At 50.2% G+C, this 26,359-nt stretch overlaps 1 protein-coding gene across 1 annotated transcript in view; it reads right to left on the bottom strand.

Annotated features, from left to right (window-relative positions):
- Nucleotides 1-24,855, bottom strand: part of LOC140907395 (scavenger receptor cysteine-rich type 1 protein M130-like) — a 265,485-nt gene extending 240,630 nt beyond the window's left edge. The window contains 4 exon segments of the mRNA XM_073333292.1: nucleotides 8,999-9,082; nucleotides 17,291-17,542; nucleotides 23,968-24,050; nucleotides 24,851-24,855. Coding sequence (XP_073189393.1) covers nucleotides 8,999-9,082; nucleotides 17,291-17,542; nucleotides 23,968-24,050; nucleotides 24,851-24,855 — 424 coding nt within the window.
- Nucleotides 24,856-26,359: the final 1,504 nt, after the last annotated feature.

The following is a 26,359-nucleotide window of genomic DNA, read 5'->3' as shown; positions in this document are numbered from 1 at the left end:
AAGTGTCACTGAACTCCCATCAGCCTCTTTGGCATTCCCAATGTAAATTCATATACAATTTTTTGAAAAGAAGTTAACGGTTATAAACATTATTTGCCAACAGGAAAATTCACTAATTCAATGATTTTCATTAAATGTTTCTATGACCATGACTAAGTTTCCCAAATATTTTCCCCCAAAAGGGGCAACTGGCAGCCCCAGTCCCAGCGCCCCATGGGGCAGACAGCACCAGCATCACTACTGCCCTGACGAACGACTGCATCAACATGAAACCTTCCACCCTGCAAAGCAAGCTAACTCCTGGCAGGATCAGAGATTCCTCCCACATAAGCCTTCACCCCAGCCATGGGTCCCACAGCTGGGCTGAGACCCTCCATGACACTGACCCACATTCAGAAAACAGACTGTAAAATGGGAGCCATTCCAAGGGAAAGGAAAGGCCTGGGACGGGAGCATCTGCAAAGAAGAAAATGAAAACATTTAACAATCACAGAGGCGGGTCCTCAGTGGCCAGTGCCCTCCAAACACTGACTCTACTTCCCAGTCAGAAACAACCCCACACTTGTTACATTTTACAGCCCCTTTGCCCCCTCACAACCCCTTCAACCGTACTCACAGGGTTCCAGCGAACACTGTCCTTTCACCTACCCATCGTTAAACACACAGACTGCTTCCATCTCTCACCTCACAGCTGCAATCCCCGCGGCAAGAAGATGCCTGTGCTCCACCACTGACACACCCTGCAGAACACAGCGCTGAAATGAGGTATGCGGGATCCCCCAGGGTACACAGGCACCTCTTCCCTTTGATCACAGGGTGGCTTAGACCCAGACCTCCTCACATCACAGTCACAGCTCTGCCAAAGTGCTCCCACTCATGCCTCCACCATTCAGTACAGCTACACCTAACACAGGGACTGCAGCTGGAGCACAGGCAAATAATTCCAGTGCCAGTGGCTAGTTCCAGCTCCAGGGGCAGAGTTAAGGCTGCCTTGGCGTTTACCATACTGTCTATTGCCTGGTTTTCAGGGGTTTGCATTTGGCCCAACTCGATGTCCTAGCAGGGCAAGAGATACTTCCGGGCAACACGAACTTTGTGTGAATGAAGTCTTTGTCTTTGAATTTTAACTTAACTCCACAGTCTCTGACATGCACAGCTGTCTGTCCACAGGCCGTAAGGAGAGTCTGGCCTTCATTGCAATGAATGAACAACGACCTCCTGTCTCGGGCGGGACTCGTAGAGCTCCAGTGACGATAAGTAGGTCACCAGTGTGAGAAATGTTTAACTCTAGCAGTGACTGCAGGGCTATGTGCACACAGAGGGCTCAGGTCTCCATAGTGCTATGTGTAGGCAGCTGCACTCATGTAAAGGTGGCATAAAGTGGTCCTTACACATCACTACTAGTGAGTTACACCGACTCACCACCCCGAAGTGGTTGTTGCCTGTGTGAAAAAGGTGTAACTACAGCTAGACCAGTTGAGTTCCTGAGACAAGAGTCACACTCCAAAAGAGAATGAGGCTGAACAAAGAAGGGAGTGCTTAGCAAAATCTATTCTGTGCTTCGTCTCCAGTGCAAACCTGGGTAAATTTGAGTCAAGTGGCTGGAGTATGTGCAAAGCATTGTGATGGGTTTGGTCACAGAGACCTCCTTGGGACTGTCACCTGATGTGCTGAAATTACCTCTGAGCCCGTTTTCCCTGCCAGCTTGGAATGCCAGAACCCTGCCTTGTTAAGCCAGACACACTAGCCTGCTGAAAGACAGAATCAGGGTCCAGGCCACGCCCCTATAGCTGCAGGCTTTAAGTGAAAACAGTTCTGGAGGTTACCTGACTCCAGCACCCAGACATCCAACTCCCAATGGGGTCCAAACCCCAAAGAGATCCGTTTTACCCTGTAGGAAGCTTATACAGGGTAAACTCATAAATTGTCCACCCTCTATAACACTGATAGAGAGATATTCACAGCTGTTTGCGCCCCCAGGTATTAATCACTTACTTTGGATTTACTAATAAACAAAAGTGATTTTATTAAGTATAAAAAGTAGGATTTAAGTGGTTCCAAGTAATAACAGACAGAACAAAGTAAGTCACCAAGCAAAATAAAGCAAAAACACGCAAGTCTAAGCCTAATACATTAAGAAACTGATTACAGGTAATATCTCACCCTCAGAGATGTTCCAATAACTTTCTTTCACAGACTAGACTCCTTCCTAGTCTCGGCCCAATCCTTTCCTCTGATACAGTCCTTGTTAGTGCCAGCAAATGTCTTAGGTGGAAAGCAGGGGCTTTCTCATGGCTGGGACCCTAGGTGGTAAGCAGGGGTGTTCTCATGACTGGCCCCCTTTGTCCTGTTCCACCCCGTTTTACAGATATGGCACAAGGCAGGAATCCTTTGTCTCTCTCTGGGTCCCCACCCCTCCTTCTAAATGGAAAAGTACCAGATTTAAGATAGATTCCAGTATCATGTGACTTGGTCATATGTCTTGTGAGACCCCAGCCTCCATTCTTCCTGGGCTGGCTCATGCATACACAGAAGGGCTTGCAGGTAAATAAACCATTTACAACCAATTGTCCAAGTCAATGGGAGCCATCAAGATTCTAAACTACCATTAATGGCCCACACTTTGCATAATTACAATAGGACCTCAGAGTTATGCTTCATATTTCTAGCTTCAGATACAAGAATGATACATATATAAAAATAGGAGGAATATATTCAGTAGGTTATAACTTTTGTTATGAGACCTTACAAGAGACCTTTTGCATAAAGCATATTCCAGTTACATCATATTCATAATCAAAGCATATTTGCATAAAGCATATGGAGTGCAATGTCACAACGTGCAAAGCTGGTATACCAGGGTCCTACTCGATAACCATATTTAACAAGTCCATGCTCTGTGCTGACCTCGCCGCTGTTCTCCCCTGGGGAGACAAGTCTGTTTTTATGCTCCCCTCCTCGTACTGCTTGTGTATATAGGATTGCTGCCCGGTGTATAGACTATGGGGAGGGCCCTACCAAAATCACAGTACATTTTGGTCAGTTTCACTGTCATAGGATTTTAAAAATCATAAATTTCATGATTTCAGCTATTTAAATCTGAAATTTCAGAGTGTTGTAATTGTAGGGGTCCTGACCTAGAAAGGAATTGTTGAGGGGTCGCAAGGTTATTGTGTGGGGGGGCTGCAGTACTGCTACCCTTATTTCTGTGCTGCTGATGGTAGCAGCACTGCTTTCGGGGCTGGGCAGCTGGAGAGTGGTGGCTGATGGCCAGGATCCCAGCTCTGAAGGCAGAGCCGCTTTCAGCAGCAGCGCAGAAGTAAGGGTGGCCTGATGTGGTGTTGCCACCCTTATTTCTGCACTGCTGCTGGTGGGGTGCTGCCTTCAGAGCTGGGCGCCCGGCCAACAGCTGCCACTCTCTAACCGCCCAGCTCTGAAGGCAGTGCACAAGTAAGGGTGGCAATTCCACAATCCCCCTAAAATAACCTTGCCCCCCCACCCTCACTGCAACTCCCTTTTGGGTCAGGACTCCCAATTTGAGAAATGCTGGTCTCCCCTGTGAAATCTGTATAGTATAGGGTAAAAGCACACAAAAGACCAGATTTCACGGGGGGAGACCAGATTTCACGGTCCATTACACATTTTTCATGGCCATGAATTTGGTAGGATCCTAACTATGGGAATTGTGATGTATTTGCCTTGGTGCGATATGGATAATTGGCCAGGCAGGTTTTGTGTGGGTGCAGAATGTGAAAGCCGTGGGGCAGACAGGAGAAATGAGAGAGAGGGAAAGTGGCAAAGCAGCTGAGCTGATTACTGACTGGTAAAGTGGGGCCTTTCAACATCCATCCAGTGCTTGTACGGAGGGGGAAGGGCCATTGTGCAGGTTCGTACATGAGAGCATTGCCCTAAGACAGACTCCGGGCAACTTTACAGCAGCTGTGTCTGGGCAGCAGAACTCTCAACTGCGGTGATGAAGTGGGGATTCTGTGTAACAGTTTTATGAATGGTAGGCAGGGCAGTGACTTACCTGGCTAAGGATTGCTACCCAATCAGTGCAATAAGATTATAAAGCTCTTCCAGGGGAGAGCTGAAGACATGTGTCACTTAACTGTCTAGAGTGGGATGAATGACTCATTACAGGACTGGCTGGAGCCCACCAATATCAATGGAGGATCCCAAAAGACAATGGGAACCTCAGGGATTGAACAACTGACAACTAACAATGAGACACTTCTGCAAGCAGAACATTTGAACTCAGCAGGGAACAGCAGGAGGAGGACAATGGACCAAGCAGTGACAGGAGGCAAGGATAAGAGCTGGCCTTTGGAGAGACACGGGAGCTCAGCTGGGACTGAAAGACAAAGAGACAGAGAAAAAGTGGAAACCAAGATAAGTCCACAGCAGCATGGCTCATGGGAGCCCTGGCTTGGCCAGTATGGACCACATCCCAGTCAAAATCACACACCGTCCCCCACTGATCCTGGTGTTTAACCTCCACTCTCCCGGCACAGGGGCTGCCTCCATCTGCCAGCCTCAGCTCATCATCACATTTTTCTTCTTGTCTGTGCTAACCTAAGAACTTCCCAACAGTGTGTTCCAGTTGACCAATAAATCCTGCTGTGGTTTGAAAAGGCTGCCAGGTGTCACTGCAGATACTTGTTGAGGTGCATTGGTCGGTGATGCGTGTAAAAGTCTCTAAGCAGGGGTCTATCTCAGTTGGACCCACTGGGCAGAGCATATGGGGTGAAATAGGAGTGCTGGAACCCAGAGGCTCTGTCTCGGTGGCGTTGAGGCTACGTGACCTACCTTTAAGGAAGAGTGGGACCCTTGTGGGGTCTGGCAAACTGAAGGGGTTCTTCCCCGGGATTGTTTAAAATATGGGGCATAGCACAGCTCCGGTAGATCTGTGACACCTACCAAGGCCCAGATGTGGTGCCAATGTGTGATAAAGACCCAAAATGAAGGACACACACTGATCATTCACACATGAAACTTAAAGTGCTGAGGAATCTTTTCCTTTAGCGTAAATGTCTCTGTAACATCAGGGCAACGATTCTTTATTTCTGAAGTAAAGAATTTTCAATACTTAATGTGAGGGGACACTCAATTTATGTGGCTCATTGGTTGCTTTGGCACCACGATGAGTTACATCCCTGAAAGGAGGTGCACTGGAGTGGGATGAATGGAGAAGGATGTGGAAAAATTGGAAAGAGTCCAGCGGAGGGCAACAAAAATGTTTAGGGGACTGGAACACCTGACTTATGAGGAGAGGCTGAGGGAACTGGGATTGTTTAGTCTGCGGAAGATAAGAATGAGGGGGGATTTGATAGCTGCTTTCAACTACCTGAAAGGGGGTTCCAAAGAGGATGGATCTAGACTGTTCACAGTGATAGCTGATGACAGAACAAAGAGTAATGGTCTCAAGTTGCAGTGGGGGAGCTTTAGGTTGGATATTAGGAAAAACTTTTTCACTGGGAGGGTGGTGAAACACTGGAATGCATTACCTAGGGAGGTGGTAGAATCTCCTTCCTTAGATATTTTTAAGGTTAGGCTTGACAAAGCCCTGGCTGGGATGATTTAGTTGGGGATTGGTCCTGTTTGAGCAGGGGGTTGGACTAGATGACGTCTTGAGGTCCCTTCCAACCCTGATATTCTATATTCTATGAGTGAGGGTTTCTAAGACAGGTAGGTTTCCACTTCGCGTTAATTCAGCATTTGCCTTGGGAACTGTTTGTGCCTAATTCCCAGACAGCCAGTCAAGTTCCTTTGCACCCTCTGGGTACTCCCCAAATCGCCCAAGCAGCAGCGACAGGCCCAGAAGTTCAGGATTTAAAATCCCAGAGTTGCTGCAGCAGAGACAAGAACAGGCCCAGCAGGGAACGGGGGTGAGGCTAGAAAGTTACTGCTTTTGGCTCCTCCCATTATGCAAAGGAGCTCCTCTCTGCACTTGTGTATTTCAGGGACAAAAAGTTTGGAAACTAAAAACAGTGCAGCTCAGTCAGTTACAACAGAATCAGCCAAGACTTTGCAACTACAGGGCTCCCCTTACATGGGACTCTCAGAATCAAGCCCAGAGAGGGAACCTTGGCCCCAGTCAGGGCCGGATTAACTTTTTATGCAGCCGGCGCCAAACATATTTGTGGGCCCCCCTGGGGAATGAAGGGGTCAGAGGCAAGAGCACAGTGGGCAGGGTGGATTTGATTTAAATAATGATTTAAATCACTAGTCAGGAAAGCTCGATTTAAAACTCGATTTTATGGTTTTCTACATAAAAGTGCATTCTTGTTGGTTGTTATAACCTTAAGACATATTCTTCACAACTCAGAGATAGATGTTGGTTTCATTTTTAGAAGGTACACACTATACATTTTTAAACCGTGATTTATTTTGAAAACTTTTCAGATTAGTTTTACAGCTATATCACAAAATGAATGAGTGTTTGGTTATTTCATTTCCCGAAGGTAACTGAAGCAGATATTTATGAAGTTATTGGGAGGTGAACTATCTCCAATTCAACAGGTTAATCATTAATATTTGGAGGATTTTCTTGCCAGGCTGTATTAGGAGGAGAACATCACCAGACAGACATTTAAATTGTTTTATTTAACCAAAACAACAACATTAAGTATTCTAGATTTTTTTCTTCAAACAGCAAACATATAATATTTTAACCAAAAAGCATATGTCCCTCGCTTCTCACATTTATCCCCACACTTCTTCTCCTGGTCCAGATCTATTCCACCCCCAACAATCTTCTATTCATTAAACTTTTTGAAACTTTTCACTTTTAGAGAGAGGTAAGGGATTGACTCTGTGTACACAAATTTGCAGAGGGACAATAGAGTTGAGGTCTGTTATTTCTCACCTCTATATATTATTTATTTATTTTAAAACATTTTTGCTGTTAACAAGCATGTTATCTCTGGAGACACAAATCCACAGTTTGAGAACTGCAAAACTAAGCATCTGTGATGGTATCTTCTAGACCAGTGGTTCTCAAAGCCAGTCCGCCGCTTGTTCAGGGAAAACCCCTGGCGCGCCGGACTGGTTTGTTTACCTGCCGCGTCCGCAGGTTCAGCCAATCGTGGCTCCCATGGGCTGGGGGTGCAGGGTCTGGGAGGCAGTTAGGGTGCAGAAGCAGGCTGGGGGTTGGGGTGCAGGGTATGGCCAGGAGCTATGGTAAGGGAGGGGGCTCACGGTTGGGGCAGGAGGTTGGGGATGTGGAGCGCTTACCTGGGGCAGCTCTTGTTTCGTGCGAGGTGTGCAGGTGGGAATGTGGGTGGGTGTGCAGGAGCTCGTGTTTGGTGCTCAGGGTGGGGGTTGGGATGTGGGGGGTGCAGGAGTCAGGGCAGAGGGCAGGGGTCTGGGGGTCTGGGCTGGGGTTGTGGGGGTGCTCCCAGCCCCCTGCCCTGAGTGGCTTACAGCAGGGGGCTAGAGGGGGCATACCCCAATTCTACCCTCTTCCCCAGGGCCCTGACCCCGCCTCTTCTCCGCCTCCTCCCCTGAGCAGCGAGTGCGTTGCAGCCCCGCTTCTCCCACTCCCTCATGCCGACAGCTGTTCAGTGGTGGGGAAAGTGCTGGGATGGGGAGGGGGAGAGGAGGGGTGGAAACACGGCACGCTCAGGGGAAGAGGTGGGGGAGGGGGGAGTTTGGCTGCCAGCAGAGCCTGCCCTGCAGCAGGAGCCCCAGGAGCCGGAGCAGTGGGCGGAGAAGAGCAGGCTGGGCCGGGGCCCCTTTGGAGCGTGGGCCTGGTGCCATGGCAAACCCGGTACTGGCCCCAGGAGATCCTTGCAGCAGTGCTGAACCTGACACAGGACTGGAAGGGGAGCCAGTGCACCTCCATGTGCTGGGGGTTACTGCACTTTAGGGCCTGTGGAGGAGGCTCCCACTGTGCCAGGCATATTTCTGAGGGAAGGGGACGGGGCTTCTGGTGAATGTGGCCCCTTTGCGCTAACACAGCCAGGGCTAAGAGGGCACAGAGAAGGGGTGAACACTCCCCACCATTTCTGGACATCCTGTCAATGAGGATAGTAAGTGAATGGCCAGATGGGAGGGGGAGACATAAACCACTAACCCCAGCACTCAGGTGTGAACTCACTAATGGTGGTGATCAGGGACTAGCCGAGAGGTGCAAACTGAGCTAATCAGAACAAAGAGGCTTTATCGCTGTTCAGCCAGATGTAGCAACCCATGTTCCTACACTAAGTCTTACCTGCGTCAGGGGCTGTTTCTCTCATTGCATTAGTCACTCTGTGCAAACGCAGGCATATTTCTTGCACTAGCTTTGATGAAGCCAGATTATGTATACATGTATATTTAGTACCTGCAGAGTGCAGAGGGTTCCAGGTGCAGTCTCCATGACATTGCGCTGAGGGGCAAATCTAGCCCACCCTGCATGGGAAGGCAGGCAGGCAGGCTGTGGAGCAAAGAGCTACACACCATGTGGGAGTTTCCTGCCTGACCCTGCGGGGGGATTCGGGGAAGGAGGGTAGCCATGTGGCGCAGTATAGCCAGTTTTTGCCCCCTGCACCTACCCCCAGCTGTTTTGGCCCCTCCCCCTTGCCACGGGCAGGCTCAGGGCTCTTCCTCTGCTGCCTCAGGGAACTCTGGGGAAATCTCCACAGACTCACCCCTCTGGCTCCTATCCCAGCTCCCACAGCCACAGGCAGGGTCACAACTGCTGATGCTAGGCTGGGAAGACACTGGGCTGCTGCACGCAGGCATGTACCAGCATAGACCTGCTAATGGGGCCACCCAATCCCACCCTGAACCCACAATGGCTGCCCCACCTGCCCCCTGTTGGCCACCTAGAGGATGTTGCAGCCTGCTCGTCCCCACTCTCACCAGGGGAGCTCAAGGAGAGACTGGTCAGCTAAATGCTGACCCCAGTGCAGGACACAATCCAGCTCTGAGTCACCAGGAATGTCACACCTGGGTTCAGTCCCTTCTCCCTCATGGTGAGTTTCCCACAGGAGCAGGTTGGCTGAGTTCTTACCTGAGCAGACCACTCCAGTATCAACAGAATGAGAGCAGGTGGTTACACCCCATCCTTTATGACTGTAAGCAGTGTCAGGATGAGCTCCACCCTGACATCTGGTGGTGAGGTGTGGCAAGTTGTGGAAAAGAATTTCAGGGGCCGATCTCATTTGCATAGGCACACCCACCACGCCTAGAATGAGACCATAGCTGCCCAAATGGTCACTTTGGCTGCTGTGGGATCCCCAGTATCTCTGTTATTGGGGCAGGAAGAATAAATTGTTATTACCCTGATTATGGGAACTGTGCTTGGAACTGTACGTGGCCTTTTGTTACGATGGAGGGATTCACCATCATCTAAGTAGCACTCGCTAGGCAAGGGTCATGGGTTCCAAAACTGTGTGAATGGAGAGAGGCTGGGGACAAGTATTAATACTTGGTGGCATGGGCCCCTTGGTGAGGGCCTTACATGCTAATTGCACTTCCTCCTCTCTCCACTGTGGAATATCAGAGCTAATTTTGATTTCATTAGAAGTCTAGTTACAGGCTGCTGAGCTCACTTTGGGCTGACAGTGCACCAGCACTGGGGCTCCCCTATTATAAGCTGAATTCACCTAAGCGCTGAAATCACTGAGTGTTGTGTTAAGTAGTGGGGGAGCCTGAAGATATATTGTGGAGCAGTTTGCGGGACGGCTGGTGAAGCAGTTCAACACGGAGCAGTGTGTGGATGGCAGGAGCTGCTTGTGGGCCGTGGAGCTGAGCGAAGGAGTTCGTGGGGCGGCTGGCGGAGCGGAGCGCAGCTGCGCGAAGGAGTTTTGTGGGGCGGCTGGCGGAGCGGAGCGGAGCGCCGCTATGGAGCTATGGGGCGGTCAGCTTCAGATCACGTAAGGTGCCTCTTACCCCCGTCCCATTTCCACCCAGGTTGGGAGGTAAAGCTCCGCCGATAAACTTTCGAACTCTGGGGCTGCCCTGACCAGGGACAGAGACTTTTGGGGCATTGGACTTTTGGGGTTGCTGGACTCAAGAACCAAAGGGAAAAGGGCATGCCCCAATTTGCCTGGGGTGGGTTGTTTTTGCTCATGGGTTGTGTTATGAATCCGGTTGGTGGTGTTTCCCCAACATAATGCCACATTGTTTCTCTCTGTTATTAAAAGACTTTTGCTACACTCAGACTATGTGCTTGCGAGAGGGGAAGTATTGCCTCTTGGAGGCGCCCAGCGGGGGTGGTATATATTTGTCCCAGGTCACTGGGTGGGGGCTCGAGCCAGTTTGCATTGTGTTATTGGAATGGAACCCCTAGATATTGAACCCGGCCCTTGTTGCTGCCAACTCTGACGGGCAGAAGGGTTACATTTTTGGGGGCTCGTCCGGGATCGCCTGGGTCAGTACCCCTCGCAAGCACCTGTTGAGTGATCCACTACATTGGGAAACAATTTATATATTTTTTTTGTTTGTGCTTATATTTTGAGGAAATTACTGTTTGTATAATGGCTAATATGTCAGGTTTGTTGGGCCCTGGCTCAGCAGCTTCTAGCTCGGAGGCTGCAGCCTCGGCTGATGATTGGACAAAAGCTCTGGGGCAAATATTGGAAAAGGTTGTGCTGCCCCATGCTGAGTCAGACTCTTGTCGTAAGTTAAGATTATTTGCTGGGGAGGAGGAGTTTGAACCCTGGTTAGAGCATACCACTGAAATGCTGCAAGAGTGGGCCGTACCAGATGCAGAAAAGCGAAGATGCCTTATAGAGAGCCTTGGCGGCCCAGCATTAGATGTGATTCGCACCCTGAAGCTCATTGACCCTGGGGTCAGTGTGAAGGACTGCCTAGAGGCCCTTGAACACAACTTTGGGAGCGTAGAGGGCCCTGAAGACAGCTACTGTAAGTTCCTTAATTCCCGACAACAAAAGGGCGAGAAGGCTTCAGCCTACATACAGAGACTGGAGAGACTGCTTCAGAGAGCTGTCATGAGGGGAGCAGTGACTGCTGAGCAGATGGATCAGACCAGACTGGCTCAAATTGTAAGAGGAACTCAGTATCAGAACCCGATTCTACTTCATCTCCGGCTAAGAGAACGACGGGAACATCCCCCAAGTTACTCCCAGCTGATAAAAGAGGTCCGAGAGGAGGAAGAAAGGCAGGCTGCCAGTGAGTTTTGGGAAGCCCAAACATCGGAGCCAGCCAGCACAACACCACTGCAAATGGCCAGTGTACTGATGGTGAGCACCAGAGAGGAACTTGCCCAACAAATACAGGTCCTGACGGAATGGATAGCTGAGCTGCAAAGTACCGTTGACCGAGTTAAGACTTCTAGGAATAAGAAGCCTCAAACTGTGGCGATTGAGAAGCCCGCACTTAGAGCCACCATCCCCCCCAGGCGAAGGGGGAAAGGTCAATTCTTCTGCTACCGATGTGGTCAGGATGGACACAGTGCTGCCAAGTGCCGTAATGAAGAAAACCCCTCCTTAGTGTATGGAAAGCTGAGGATCAGTTGGGAGAGATCCGGTAGCTGCCAGAGGGTCTGGGGACGGGGACCCCCCAGGTCTGCAGGATTTGAAGATTCCCCCAGAAAAGACTGTCCAGCTGGGATCCCTGCAGGACTGATAGGGCCTCGAGCAGAGGTCATGGTGAGGATCGAAGGGGTGGAGTGTAAAGCAGTGCTTGACACTGGATCTCAAGTGACTATTATATTTCAGTCATTCTACCAACAGATGCTTAGGCACCTGCCTATACAGCCACTGACTGGCCTTGGCCTATGTGGCCTCAGCATGGATGAATACCCCTATCAAGGGTATGTCATAGTGCACCTGGAATTCCCAGAGGAGGTTGCTGGGGTGAGAGAAGAGGTAGACACAGCTGCCTTAATATGCCCTGACCCTAAAGGGACTTCTGATGTGTCTGTGCTGATAGGGACCAACTCCAGTCTCTTCAAGGTACTCGCAGATTACTGCAGAAGGCGGGCTGGGGACCAGTACCTGAATACCCTGATGATCCATACGCTTTGTGCTGAAGCCTATAGGAAAATTGAGAGCGCTAAAAGGGACACATCTGAGCTACCGCTTGGGGCACTGAAGTACGCGGGCACAACCCCCTTAGTAGTGCCTGCAAGGACGGAGCAAGAAGTGCTTGTCATGAGTACCTGTCTGAAAGGCAGTAAAGGGACGTTAGCAATGATAGAGCAGCCGATGGGAGGAGAGCTCCCTGAAGGAGTGCTGGTCCCCAGTGGAGTCATAACCCTACCTGCTGAAGCCCAGGAAAGGGTGACTATACTGATTGCTAATGAAACGAGTCGTGATATTTTTGTGAAGCAAGGACAAAAGATAGCAGACCTCTTTGAGCCTGAGTCGATTGTAAAACCCCAGTATGAAACTCCAGTTCCGGCAATAGACCCAGCAAAGTTTGACTTTGGAGATTCACCAGTGTCCGAGGACTGGAAAGATCGCCTGAGGAAGAAACTTTGTGAAAGATCCAAGGTGTTCTCACTGCATGAGTGGGATGTGGGATGTGCAAAAGGAGTAGAGCACAATATCAGACTACATGACTCTCGACCTTTCAGGGAGAGATCTAGGAAGATTGCTCTCTCTGAGATGGAAGATGTGCGACATCATCTTCAGGAGCTGGCTGCGAATGGCATCATTACAGAGTCCCGCAGCCCATACGCCTCACCCATCGTGGTAGTCCGCAAAAAGAATGGGAAAATCCGGATGTGTATTGACTACCGCACCCTAAACAGCCGTACGGTGGTCGACCAGTACACTATGCCTCGAGTGCAAGACGCCTTAGACTGTTTGCTGGGAAGCCAGTGGTTCTCTGTGTTGGATCTTCGAAGTGGATACTACCAGATCCCTCTGGGAGAAGAAGATAAGGAGAAGACAGCCTTCATCTGCCCATTAGGGTTTTATCAGTTCGAACGCATGCCCCAAGGGATTTCTGGAGCACCTGCCACCTTTCAACGTCTCATGGAGAAAGTTGTGGGAGACATGAATTTACTGCAAGTGTTAGTTTATTTGGATGACCTGATTGTGTTTGGAAGAACCTTAGAGGAGCATGAAGAAAGACTTCTTAAAGTGCTTGATAGGTTGGAGGATTATGGTCTGAAGCTTTCAATTGACAAATGCCAGTTCTGCAGAACCTCAGTGAAGTACGTGGGTCACATTGTGTCCCAAGAAGGTGTGAGTACTGATCCTGATAAAATAGAAGCACTCACTACATGGCCACGTCCAAGTAACTACAGAGAACTCAAGACCTTCCTTGGATTTAGTGGCTACTACCGCAGATTTGTGAAAAACTATGCTACGATTGTAAAGCCTCTGAATGATCTTACCAGGGGACATCAGTCCAGCAAGAACAAATCTAAGTCCAAGAATAAGGGGAGGTCCCCAAAGCCTCCTGTGCAGAGACACAATGGCCCCTTTGCACCATTTGGGCCACGGTGGGATGAGAGATGTGAAAGGGCTTTTCAAGAAATCATTACTTGCCTAACTCATGCTCCAGTCCTAGTTTTTGCTGACCCAAGCAAACCATTTATCCTGCATACTGATGCCAGTTTGGAGGGTCTGGGAGCAGTCCTGTACCAGGAAGTGGAAGGCAAATGTAAACCTGTAGCCTTTGCCAGCCGAGGATTGTCTGATAGTGAAACTCGCTATCCCACCCACAAGCTGGAGTTTTTGGCCTTGAAATGGGCCATCACTGAGAAATTTCGAGACTACTTGTATGGTGCTCAGTTCCAGGTGTGGACAGACAACAATCCACTGACTTATGTGTTAACAAGTGCTAAGCTGGATGCTACAGGGCAGAGATGGGTGGCCGCCTTGGCTAGCTATGAGTTCAGCATTCAGTACCGATCAGGGAGAAGCAATGTAGATGCAGATGCATTGTCCAGGCGTCCGCAGGCTCCAGAAGTTGCTGTGATACCCACAGATGGAGTGAGAGCTATTTGCAGTGTGAGTCGCCGAGAGCCAGAGGCCCGTGAAGACTTTCAGGGATGTGTTGCAGAAGCTTTGGGCCTGCCCCCTGAATGCATGCCTTCTGCTTCGGTGAACTATATTGCATTAGACCAATCTCCTTTGCCCATGCTCAATGCGGCTGACTGGCAAGAAGCCCAGCGGCAAGATATTGACATTCGTGATACACTACTTGCCAAAAGGGAGGGGCGAAGCCCAACTGCGGTTGTCCCACCTAACCCGGAGGGTAAACTACTATTGAGAGAATGGACCAAACTAAAACTGATTCAGGGAGTGCTACACCGAATGACCACTGACCCTTTACAAAAACAACGAGCACAACTAGTACTGCCAAAAAAGTACAGAGCCCTGGCCATGAGGGCCCTGCATGATGACTTTGGGCATTTAGGGATGGAGAGGACCCTGGAACTTATTCGTAGTAGGTTCTATTGGCCCCGAATGGCTGAAGATGTTCGCAGGAAATGTGAGACTTGCGCTCGATGTGTTCAAAGGAAAACTCTGCCCACGAGGGCTGCATATCTCAAGAACATCACCAGCAACAAACCTTTGGAGTTGGTATGCATTGATTTCTTGTCTGTAGAGGTAGACAAGAGGAATGTTGGAAACATTCTAGTAGTGACTGACCATTTTACACGGTATGCACAAGCATATCCCACACGTGATCAGAGGGCCACCACCGTTGCTCGAGTATTGTGGGACAAATATTTCTCAGTCTATGGATTCCCGGCTCGGATACACTCTGATCAGGGGCGGGATTTTGAGAGTCACCTTCTGAAGGAGGTGCTGAAGATAGCAGGAATTAAAAAGTCTAGGACAACGCCTTATCACCCCCAAGGTGATCCTCAGCCAGAGAGGTTCAATCGAACCCTATTAGATATGTTGGGAACTTTGCGACCAGAGCAGAAGGCAACCTGGAGCCAGCATGTCGCATTTCTGGTGCATGCCTACAATGCCACAAAGAACGATGCTACGGGAGTCACCCCATATCTCTTGATGTTTGGGCGAGAACCAAGATTACCCATAGACTTGTGCTTTGGTGTATCAGAGGATGGAGATAGCTATGAAACTCATCAGCAATATGTATCCCGACTAAAAGAAAAGCTGCGGGATGCTTATCGCTTAGCTACCGCTGCGGCTCGGAAGAACGCAGACCGCAACAAACATCGATATGATGCTAGAGTGCGTTCGCAGGAGCTCCAGCCGGGGGACAGAGTCCTGCTGCGAAATTTGGGTATTGCTGGCAAACACAAGATAGCTGACAGATGGAAGGCAATACCTTACCTGGTGATGGAAAAGCTGGGAGATCTGCCGGTCTACAAGATCAAACCTGAAGACGGTCCAGGGCAAATAAAGACGGTGCATAGAAACCTTTTGCTCCCTGTGGGGGAATTGGTAAGCACCCCTTGTGAGATGGGCCACGGCAGGGCCGCCGGGCAGAACAGAGGTGCTAGACCAAAGCCGCCATCCAACACAGACAGTGGGCCCCCTGCAGCTAACTTACCCCTATTCTGCACATCTGAGAGTGAGTCTGAGGAGGAAGACACAACCCTGGTGTATCCTGGGATGGAGACAAGATTTCAGTCTCGATCAGCTGAACCAAACGAGAGTTTTCCCTCTTCCGCCCTAAACCCAATGGCGGAACTATTTAGGCCCCTTTCTGATACCCCGGTGCTGCTGATGAGACCCCCCTGTGATGACACACACAGCTTATTGGACAATGGGGACAGACAGGTAGAGGATGTCCTGGGCACCTTGGACCCTCCAGCGTTAGAACTAGGAGTGCAGGGGCCTACGCCAGTAGCCGAGGGACCCTCCAGGGAAGCCTCTCCATCCGTCACTCAAGAGGATGTTCCCCTTACTTCGGCAACAGAGATTCTCAATAGACGAGACAGGGTGATAAGACCAGTGAAACGGTTAACTTATGATGCACCTGGGGTGACTAGTGAGGAGCCAATACATTTAGCACACAGGCTTGTGGAAGCTAAAGTGGGCTTCCTGAGGCCCTTTGGAGGAAACCAATGAGTTGGTATAAAGGGAGTGTGATTTGTCGGGACGACAAAGTCTCGGCTGGGGGGAGGATGTAAGCAGTGTCAGGATGAGCTCCACCCTGACATCTGGTGGTGAGGTGTGGCAAGTTGTGGAAAAGAATTTCAGGGGCCGATCTCATTTGCATAGGCACACCCACCACGCCTAGAATGAGACCATAGCTGCCCAAATGGTCACTTTGGCTGCTGTGGGATCCCCAGTATCTCTGTTATTGGGGCAGGAAGAATAAATTGTTATTACCCTGATTATGGGAACTGTGCTTGGAACTGTACGTGGCCTTTTGTTACGATGGAGGGATTCACCATCATCTAAGTAGCACTCGCTAGGCAAGGGTCATGGGTTCCAAAACTGTGTGAATGGAGAGAGGCTGGGGACAAGTATTAATACTTGGTGGCATGGGCCCCTTGGTGAGGGCCTTACATGCTAATTGCACTTCCTCCTCTCTCCACTGTGGAATATCAGAGCTAATTTTGATTTCATTAGAAGTCTAGTTACAGGCTGCTGAGCTCACTTTGGGCTGACAGTGCACCAGCACTGGGGCTCCCCTATTATAAGCTGAATTCACCTAAGCGCTGAAATCACTGAGTGTTGTGTTAAGTAGTGGGGGAGCCTGAAGATATATTGTGGAGCAGTTTGCGGGACGGCTGGTGAAGCAGTTCAACACGGAGCAGTGTGTGGATGGCAGGAGCTGCTTGTGGGCCGTGGAGCTGAGCGAAGGAGTTCGTGGGGCGGCTGGCGGAGCGGAGCGCAGCTGCGCGAAGGAGTTTTGTGGGGCGGCTGGCGGAGCGGAGCGGAGCGCCGCTATGGAGCTATGGGGCGGTCAGCTTCAGATCACGTAAGGTGCCTCTTACCCCCGTCCCATTTCCACCCAGGTTGGGAGGTAAAGCTCCGCCGATAAACTTTCGAACTCTGGGGCTGCCCTGACCAGGGACAGAGACTTTTGGGGCATTGGACTTTTGGGGTTGCTGGACTCAAGAACCAAAGGGAAAAGGGCATGCCCCAATTTGCCTGGGGTGGGTTGTTTTTGCTCATGGGTTGTGTTATGAATCCGGTTGGTGGTGTTTCCCCAACATAATGCCACATTGTTTCTCTCTGTTATTAAAAGACTTTTGCTACACTCAGACTATGTGCTTGCGAGAGGGGAAGTATTGCCTCTTGGAGGCGCCCAGCGGGGGTGGTATATATTTGTCCCAGGTCACTGGGTGGGGGCTCGAGCCAGTTTGCATTGTGTTATTGGAATGGAACCCCTAGATATTGAACCCGGCCCTTGTTGCTGCCAACTCTGACGGGCAGAAGGGTTACATGACTGCAGTCCCAAAGAGCTGACTTGTCACCACCACAATCAACTTCATACAGCCAAGTCGGTCCAGATCCTTCTCCAAAATGAGCCCAGCCAGGGGCACTGACAGCAGCTCCACATCCCAGCTGCTTACAAACCACCTCAGCATCTTCCATGTCCCAGTCAAAATCACACACCGTCCCCCACTGATCCTGGTGTTTAACCTCCACTCTCCCGGCACAGGGGCTGCCTCCATCTGCCAGCCTCAGCTCATCAGCACCTTCAAAGAGAGACACAGAGCAGGGTCAGAGCAAGCAGGGAGCCCCCTCCCCAGCATTATCACAGCAGAGTCCACGCCCGGCAGCAGGAGATCCGTGCCCAGAGCCAGGAGAATGGGACATGCCCAGAACTGCCTCGTGGTGCCACCTTCTCACATCTCAGGGCCTCACACTCGGGGCTGTCAGTGCTGCAGCTCTCCCCATTTTATCCCCACTCTGGCGATTTGGGGTGTTTTTACCTGTCTCGTGAGAACACAATGAAAGGCGCCAACTCACCGAGTTTCCCTTATTCCAAATGGCGCCATCTCCTGTCACTGTCACTGGGGCTGAAGCCAGCGAGATGCCACCATCTCCCTACAGTCCATCAGCATGTGGGAGTGAGGCCACCCTGAGTCAAGTTGGCTGCCACCTTCCACTGTTTTCAATGAGACTGAAGCCCACAGCAACATAGCTGCTCCTGTATGGCTCACGGGGCTGGACAGGGACCGTGGGACCGTGAGGGGCCGCAGAGACCCTGTGCAAGGAGGAGGGGGAGAGTGAGGGGAGCAGGGGGGCAGGAGGAAGATTCAGGGGTTGCGAGGAAATGGGCTGCAGGTGGTGTGTGTGCAGGAGTGAGGAGTGGGAAGAGTAGGGTGGGCGTCTGGAGTAGGGCATGAGGAAGGGATGGTGAGGAGAGGGAAGGGGGCTCTAGAAAGGTGGGTCAGCAGGAAGGGAGAGGAGGGGTCTACTGTGGGTGTCAGGAGAAAGGGCAGGGGAGGAGGGTATAGATTGGGGGGAGGAGGTAGAGCTGGGAAGGGAGCAGAGGGGTCTGGAGAAGGATGCAGGAAGGAGGGAGGCGAGGCATGTGGAGGGGCAGGGAGGTGGGGGTCTGGAGCAGAGGTGCATGAGGGAGTAGTGGGGAGGGGAATGGGGTCTGCAATATGGGGAGCAGGAGGGAGGGTGGGAAGGGGAGGGGCCTCTAGATTGTGGGGTGTGCTTCACAGTCTCAGGTAGAGAAGTTGCAGGGTGGGGTGGGGTGAGCCAGGGAAATGTTGTTGTTTGCAAAAGGCTCAATCAATCTGGTCGAGTTACGGTGACATTATAGCTGATGTGGATGGCTGATGTCAGTGTGAAGGTCTCCAATATCTCTAACTCACCCCTGAACAGTAACAAAAGTTCTGAGTACGAGTGTGAACCATGCTGCATGAATTAGCTCAGTGGGTCTCAAACTATATCCCAGTCAGCCCTTCTTCTGTCAGAGGAAATGAACCAGGAGGCAGAGCGAAGGCAGTGCTGGGCAATGGACGGCAGTTCCCCGTCTCAGGGGTGAGGGGAGGATAAGTGCAGTTTGGGTGCATTAAAAGGTGACTTTTCAGCCTGCAGTTTTTCACCCCCACTCTGGCAGAGGAGTAGATGGGAGTTAAAACGTTAAAGACAGATTGAATAACATGACTGGATGGTTTTAATAGTATCATGAGCTTTGATCTATCTCTGATATTTTTTCATTTCTTTGCCTGGACACCACATAATTTTACAAATGTGTTTGTCTGCACAATTTAAAGAGGTCAATAATTGTGAAATACCATCTTCCAGCAAAGAGTGGCCTGGCCTCTACTCAGGGCTCATGGAGGGGCACGGGGGCATTGAGAGAAAGGGAAAAGTAGCTACGTTACGATCTCCCCTTCATGGTTACTCCCCTGCACCACTCTGTCTGCATCATGTGAAGTAAAGTCAAATTTCCCATAGAAAATAAAAATATTCAGGGCCTGATGCACATTTGCTCATAAATCCCACAAAATACATCTCTACCCCGATATAATGCGGTCCTTGGGAGCCAAAAAATCTTACCGCGTTGCAAGTGAAACCCTGTTATTTCGAACTTGCTTTGGCCTTGAACATTTCCGTTATTAATAGTCAGCAACTCATTTTTGTTAGCACTAACATGGTTGTATGGAGGGCCGGGTAGGGAAGGCTGTGCCTTCCCAAACATCCCACCCCCACCTACTTCCCGCCCCCGACTGACCCCTCAGAATCCCTGACCCATCCAACCCTGCCGCTCCTTGTCCCCTGACTACCCCCTCCAGAGACCGCCCACCCCTAACCTCCCCTCCAAAGACCCCACCCCTATCTAAGTCCACCTGCCCCTTGTCCCCTGACTGCCCCCTCCAGAAACCCCCCCGTCCCTAATAAAGCCCAGGACCCCACCCCCTACCAAACCCCCCTGCTCCCTGTCCCATGACTAACCCGCCCCTTATCCACACCCCCGTCCCCTGACAGGACCCACAGGACTCCCACGCCCTATCCAACACCCCCGTTCCCCGTCCCCTGACCTCCCCACCCCCAGAACCTCCGAACCATCCAACCCCCCCTGCTCCCTGTCCCCTGACCGCCCTCCGAGACCCTCTGCCCCTTATCCAACCCCTCAGCCCTGGTCCGGCACCCTTAACAAGCCGCTCAGAGCAGCGTGTCGGAGCCAGCCATGCTGACGCGCTGATCCGCCGGAGCGCACAGCCCTGCCCCCCAGAGCGCTGTTTACCACGTTATATCCAAATTCGTGTTATACTGGGTCACGTTATATCGGTGTAGAGGTGTAACATTCAACTGAACATGTGCTTGGCATCACTATATGACACTATCCTACAAATAATTGAGTTGTAATTTATCCCTCACATGGTAACAATTGTCCATCCCCTGCATTGTTAGTCTGATCACCAGGAATCACCACAGAATTCTTTGCTTTTCGGTCATATACAGCTGTGTGATAGGCTCTCACCCCAGCACATTATATGTGAACTTCCGGGGCATTTGAAATATAAACTCCAAGTAACCTGCTTGACGATTGGTTTGCTCACCATTTGCTGGGTATCAGCCCCCTGCACACTACAATTACTGAGCTGTCTGTGAAATATATGTAGGCACCCCTTATGAAAGGGGCCTCTGAACTTTATTGGGAGTGTTCCAGGGGAAAAGCCTGTGTGCTGCAATCTAGCCTTAGAGACTCAAATCCCATGATGCCTTGGGGTAAGGGGGGGGAAGACTTCCTCCTGCAGGGAGAGCAGGCGGTGGACCCCATGTTGGGAAAGGGAGTGAGGTTGCTGCTGTGGAGCTCGGTCCATACCAGGAGCTGCTGCTAGGAAGCCAGGAGCTGCTGCTGAGAGCCTGCAGGGGCTTTGATCGAGCAGGGAGCCCTAGAGGCTGTTGGTGGCTTCACTGGAGTCAGAGCAGAGACCCTTGCTGTGCCAAGAGCTTACTGAGGGAACTGCGAGTAACCCCGACTCTTGTTTGGGAAAGTACTTGCAAGGGAAGGGGCACCACAGAGAGACGGAGTCTGAGTCTGATGAGAGGCAGAGTGATGTTCCCATAGACCCAGGACCCAGAGCTGCTGACATTCGGTGGAGCCAGCTCCAATCTCAGAAGGGTTGTGCAGTTTTTTTTGCCTTGGACTGATACACAGAACCAACAGAGCACTGTCTCCAGATGCAGATCTTCAAGCGCGCCCACACACGCGTCTAGGACTCTGACATCCAGAGGCGTGTACACTCCATGGTGGGGTAAATGGTGGCAGTGTGAATGCCAGTTACATATGTGTCATAAATATAAAGGGAAGGGTAAACCCCTTTAAAATCCCTCCTGGCCAGAGGAAAAATCTTCTCACCTGTAAAGGGTTAAGAAGCTAAAGGTAACCTCGCTGGCACCTGACCAAAATGACCAATGAGGAGACAAGATACTTTCAAAAGCTGGGAGAAGGGAGAAAAACAAAGGGTCTAGGTTTGTCTGTGTGATGCTTTTGCCGGAGACAGAACAGGAATGGAGTCAATGAAGTGAGCTGTAGCTCACGAAAGCTTATGCTCAACTAAACTGGTTAGTCTCTAAGGTGCCACAAGTACTCCTTTTCTTTTTGCCAATACAGACTAACACGGCTGCTACTCTGAAACCTGTCAGAACTTAGTAAGTAATCTAGCTAGGTATGTGTTTGATTATGATTTCTTTAAATGGCTGAGAAAATAGCTGTGCTGAATAGAATGAATATTCCTGTCTGTATGTCTTTTTTGTAACTTAAGGTTTTGCCTAGAGGGATTCTCTATGTTTTGAATCTAATTACCCTGTAAGGTATTCACCATCCTGATTTTACAGAGGTGATTCTTTTCTTTTTACTTCTATTAAAAGTCTTCTTGTAAGAAAACTGAATGCTTTTTCATTGTTCTAAGAGCCAAGGGTTTGGGTCTGTGGTCACCTATGCAAATTGGTGAGGATTTTTACCAAACCTTCCCCAGAAAGTGGGGTGCAAGGGGTGGGAGGATTTTGGGGGGAAAGACGTTTCCAAACTATATTTTTTCAGGAACCCAGATAAAGTTTGGTGGTGGCAGTGGAAATCCAAGGGCAAAGGGTAAAATTAATTTGTACCTTGGGGAAGTTTTAACCTAAGCTGGTAAAAGTAAGCTGAGGAGGTTTTCATGCAGGTCCCCACATCTGTACCCTAGAGTTCAGAGTGGGGAAGAAACCTTGACAATATGCTCCATTTGTTACTGTATATTATATTTATTATCTGTATGTATATCTGTATGTTATTAATTATTATTCTTACTATTTGAAGGGGTTTATTCCTGGAGGTTCCCAAGGCATGCCATTGAGTGTGCACAGGGGCCAGCCAGGTGGAGGCACCGCCAATTTTAACTTCCTTTAGGAGTAAAGGGACTGCAGCAGACGGGTGGATAGAGGATTCCCACTTATCCAACATCACTACTGGGATACTCAGGATCTCCTTTAATGTCAACAACATCAGGCACCCAGGAGAGTGTTGCCTGCTCCCGAGTAACCCAGAGAAGAAAGGGAGGGTTACATATACATTAGGGCAGGGTTTTCTCTAAGACAATAATTTAGACAGATATTTTTGATTATCAAGGTCAGGGTCAGTTTCTCAGGCTGGCGCAGCAGCACATTGCGTTCCCATGAACCAGCTACTGCTGAGCAGTTCACTGCCCTGCCAGTCACATGAATCATTTTCATGCTGCTGACACCAGCCCAGCAGGTTCCAATCACTGTATTATTTAAAGAGTACCTCGGTCCCACATTCAATTTTATCATGATTTTTAATCTGTTTTGGAGTCTTTGGGCCAGATTCAATCTCTGCGTTGCACCAGCACTTGCTGCTGTAACACATGATCAGCCCCCCCTTTTCCCCCAACAGTGGTGTTAAATCTGCCTGGAGCTGGGACACAGCATGGGAAAAAGCCTGCAGCCTCCTCTGTGTCGGAGGAATGAGAGCAGCTCTTAGACCAGGCAGGGGCGGCCTTGAGGGAATGAAACCAGTGTGGCTGTGAGAGGCCCTGATACAGCACCTCTGCCACGCAGCTTGTGCTGGACGGGCTTCTGTTGGCTCAAACTAGCATTCAAAGCTTCTCTGCTCCAGCAGAAACCCTGGGGGAGGGAGGCAGGGCTCCTGAAGGATAAATCTTCCTCCTGGCAGAGCTTCCAGTACCCTAATGAGCACAGGGCATTGCACACTGCACCCTAACCCACATCCCCTCAGTGTGAGGAATCAGCTCTGGGCATATTTGGGTCAAATCCTGCTCACCTCACACTTGCAAAACTTCTACTGGCTTCAGTGAGTGAATGGGGGAGTGAGGAGCCAGGACTTGACCCTTGCAACTGTTGAAGTTGGACCAACCAGACATTTATTTATTGGGATTTAAAATACGAAACTGAGGCCTAGCCAAGGCCTTAGGCAGCTAGACACCATTGATAACCCACTTAAATCCCAGCAGCGTTAAGTGACCATTTCAACAGGAACTCAGCCCACCAGACATCTACAGAAACTCCTTCCCACCCATTTCTCATTATGTGATGCACGGCCTGAGACCTCCCCAAATTCCCCATCAAAAAGCTGTTTTGCAGTGTGCCCAGAAGGTCACCAAATTCAGGCTATTTTTGTTCAAAGGGATGAGCACATTTCAGAGTCCTGGAGCCCTCACAGAGAGCATCCTGCCAGCCACCCCTCTCCTGTGTAAAAGTGGGAACCAGCTTGGGCATCCTGCTGACCACAGCTGTGGCTGTATGGCACTGGGAGAGAGGTGATCCCTCAGGGAGGCCCAACCCAAACTATAACCAACACCGTAACACCTTAACCTACACCCAGAGATGGGCAATCAGTGCAGATCCTGCAGCATGGCTGTAACATGCTCCTAGTGAGATGCCCTGCTCAGTGAGTTGCAGCTATTTGCACCAGCTTCATTCTCTGAATGGTTTTAAGGTGCAGCCCCATGCAGAGGTCATTGCATTAGTCCAATCTCAGGGTAGGAAAAGCCTCGGTAACAGTGGCAAAGTCCAATCCCAAAAGGAAAAGTCACAGCCTCTGAGCCAGACATGGATGGTAAAAAGCAGACTGTAAAAGTTACCACCTTAGTTCCAGTTAACCCAGCTCCCCTGGTGAAACACAGAGGAGACTTACCTGCTGTGTCCTGAATTGTGAGGAGAAGAAGCCACAGCACCAGAGTGGAGAGATGACCCTTCATTGCCAGCCTGACCTGCTGTCTCCTCACTCACTGCACTGGCTGCCCCTAAACACCTGCCCGGGCTCCTCTGTGTCTGACAAGTGACAACAAAGCAGTGGAAGGGAAATATATAGATTCAGAGACTGGCATCAGCTGCGCAAAGGAACCAATAGCAAACCCATCTGCCTTTTTAGTTATTATCAGTGGTTTTATCTGTGAATGTATGAAGCTAAAACATCCAATAAAACTCAAAAGCAACAAACATCACCATATATGAGTGATGAGCCCCTTCCTGACGTCAGGTTTACCACAGCCTCAGATCATCGGGTAACCCCCATCTCTGGTGCAGGAGAGAAAAGTTCTCTGAAAACTGTATCCGTGCTGTTTCTCGCCCCAACAGATTCTATGTCGTATTAAACATGAATTGGGAGACATTAGAGGCTGGTAATTTTTTAAACTAGGGAAAAAATTCCCTGTGACAAAGGTGATCATTATAAGACCAGATTCCCAGTGTAGGCCACTCCCAATTGTAGACAAGAACAAGTCACTAGAACTAGACTGTGCCACTCAGATCAGCTGTTGTAGAAGAGGAATTACCTCAGTGCCATCTGTAATATTCATAATTCTTAGTGCTCCTGCATTGACTATGATCACTAGTGACAGAAGCACAGCTTAGGGCTTCCTGAGTAGGCCATGATCCTCTCTTGTAGTAGCAGGATATCTAGGGTTGCCAAGTGTCTAATCACATAAACCCAAACATCCTTGTCCGACCCCTACCCCGCCCGTTCCCTGAAGCCCTGCCCCACCCCGCCCCTTATCTGAGACCACACCCCCACTCACTCCATCCTCCTTCCCTCCGTCGCTCGCTTTCCCCCATCCTCACTCACTTTCACCGGGCTGGGGCAGGAGGTTGTGGTGTGGGAGGGGGTGCGGGCTCTGGGAGGGAGTTTGGATGTGGGGTGTGGGCTCTGGGCTGGGGCAGGGGGGTTGGGTGCAGGAGGGGGTGCGCGGTGCAGGCTCTGAGAGGGAGTTTGGGTTTGGGGTGTAGGCTCTGAGAGGGAGTTTGGGTGTGGGGTGTAGGCTCTGGGCTGGGGCAGGCAGTTGGGGTGCAGGAGGTGGTGGGGGTGCAGCCTCTGGCTGGGCAGCGCTTACCTCGGGTGGCTCCTGAAAGCGACCAGCACATCCCTCTGGTAGGGGCTTCTAGGGAGGACCAGAGAGACTCTGGGATGCCCATGCCCACAGGCACCACCCCCGCAGCTCCCATTGGCCGTAGTTCCTGACCAATGGGAGTTGCGGTGTCCGTGTTTGGGGCGAGGGCAGCACGCGGAGACCCCTACCCCCCACCCCCCAAGTGGCCGCAGGGACATGGTGCCTGCTTCCGGGAGCGGCGAGTGGCCAAGGTAGGCAGGGAGCATGCTTTAGCCCCGCGCTGCACTGCTGGACTTTTAGTGCCTAAAATCTCCCAGATTGGCTGCAGTAGCCTCTGGGAGATAGACACCGATTCCAGGAGACTCCCAGCAAAACCGGGAGGGTTGGCAACCCTAAGGATGTCCTGCATACACCATGCCCATCAGTGCTGTCAGTAGTAGGAGGGCTCCTTGGAAACAAGTTTACTTGATTCATGTGAGTCAGACAATAAAGGAACAGACACAAAGCAAGGCGCAGAAAGAATGATGACTGGCTAGCACCATACCTACCTCAGGCTCTTCTTTAAGGAGAACTGTTACAAATACTTGGATTAAAGGAAATGTCTTTAATTCTTTACCTTTGCTTTGTCTCTGTTAAGGCTGATTCCCCACTCTGGCACTTTGAGTGCAGAAGATGGGGGCCCACAAGCATTCTAAAAAAATTAATACTGGCCACTCCAGGTTGGTATTAAACTCCCAGAGTTACAGCTTTTCTTTGACCGTGGATGGGTAGGTGCTGCTAGCACCTGAGTGCAACCCTTCCCCCCTCTTTTGAGAACCCAGGAAGGAGCACTTGGCAGTTCCTTCCTGTCGGGTATCCTCAAGCCCTTTCACACACAACCTCGGGGGAAGACTTGAGAAAGAAAACAAATTAAATCAGCTGTTGCCACCAGCTAATTAAACAACATGTGCACAAACCTCGTAGAACACAAAAATCCCAATCCTATTCTTAAAAAAGGTAAATTTTATTAAAAACAAAAAGAAAGAAAATGCATCTGGAACGTAGGCTATTGCTAAATTTAAAAAGAGCAAATATAAAAATTAAGCATCAAGAATGGTTTTCTTTAGGTCCAGCTTAAAGGTTACAGGAAAACAAAAGCACCTGGGGTTAGCACAGAGGAGTCAACAAGCCTTACAGAAATAAAAGAAATAAACCTAATCT

Source organism: Lepidochelys kempii, chromosome 1 (genome assembly GCF_965140265.1).
Source record: "Lepidochelys kempii isolate rLepKem1 chromosome 1, rLepKem1.hap2, whole genome shotgun sequence".
Taxonomy (NCBI): domain Eukaryota; kingdom Metazoa; phylum Chordata; order Testudines; family Cheloniidae; genus Lepidochelys; species Lepidochelys kempii.
This window is presented reverse-complemented; position numbering and strand designations above follow the sequence as displayed.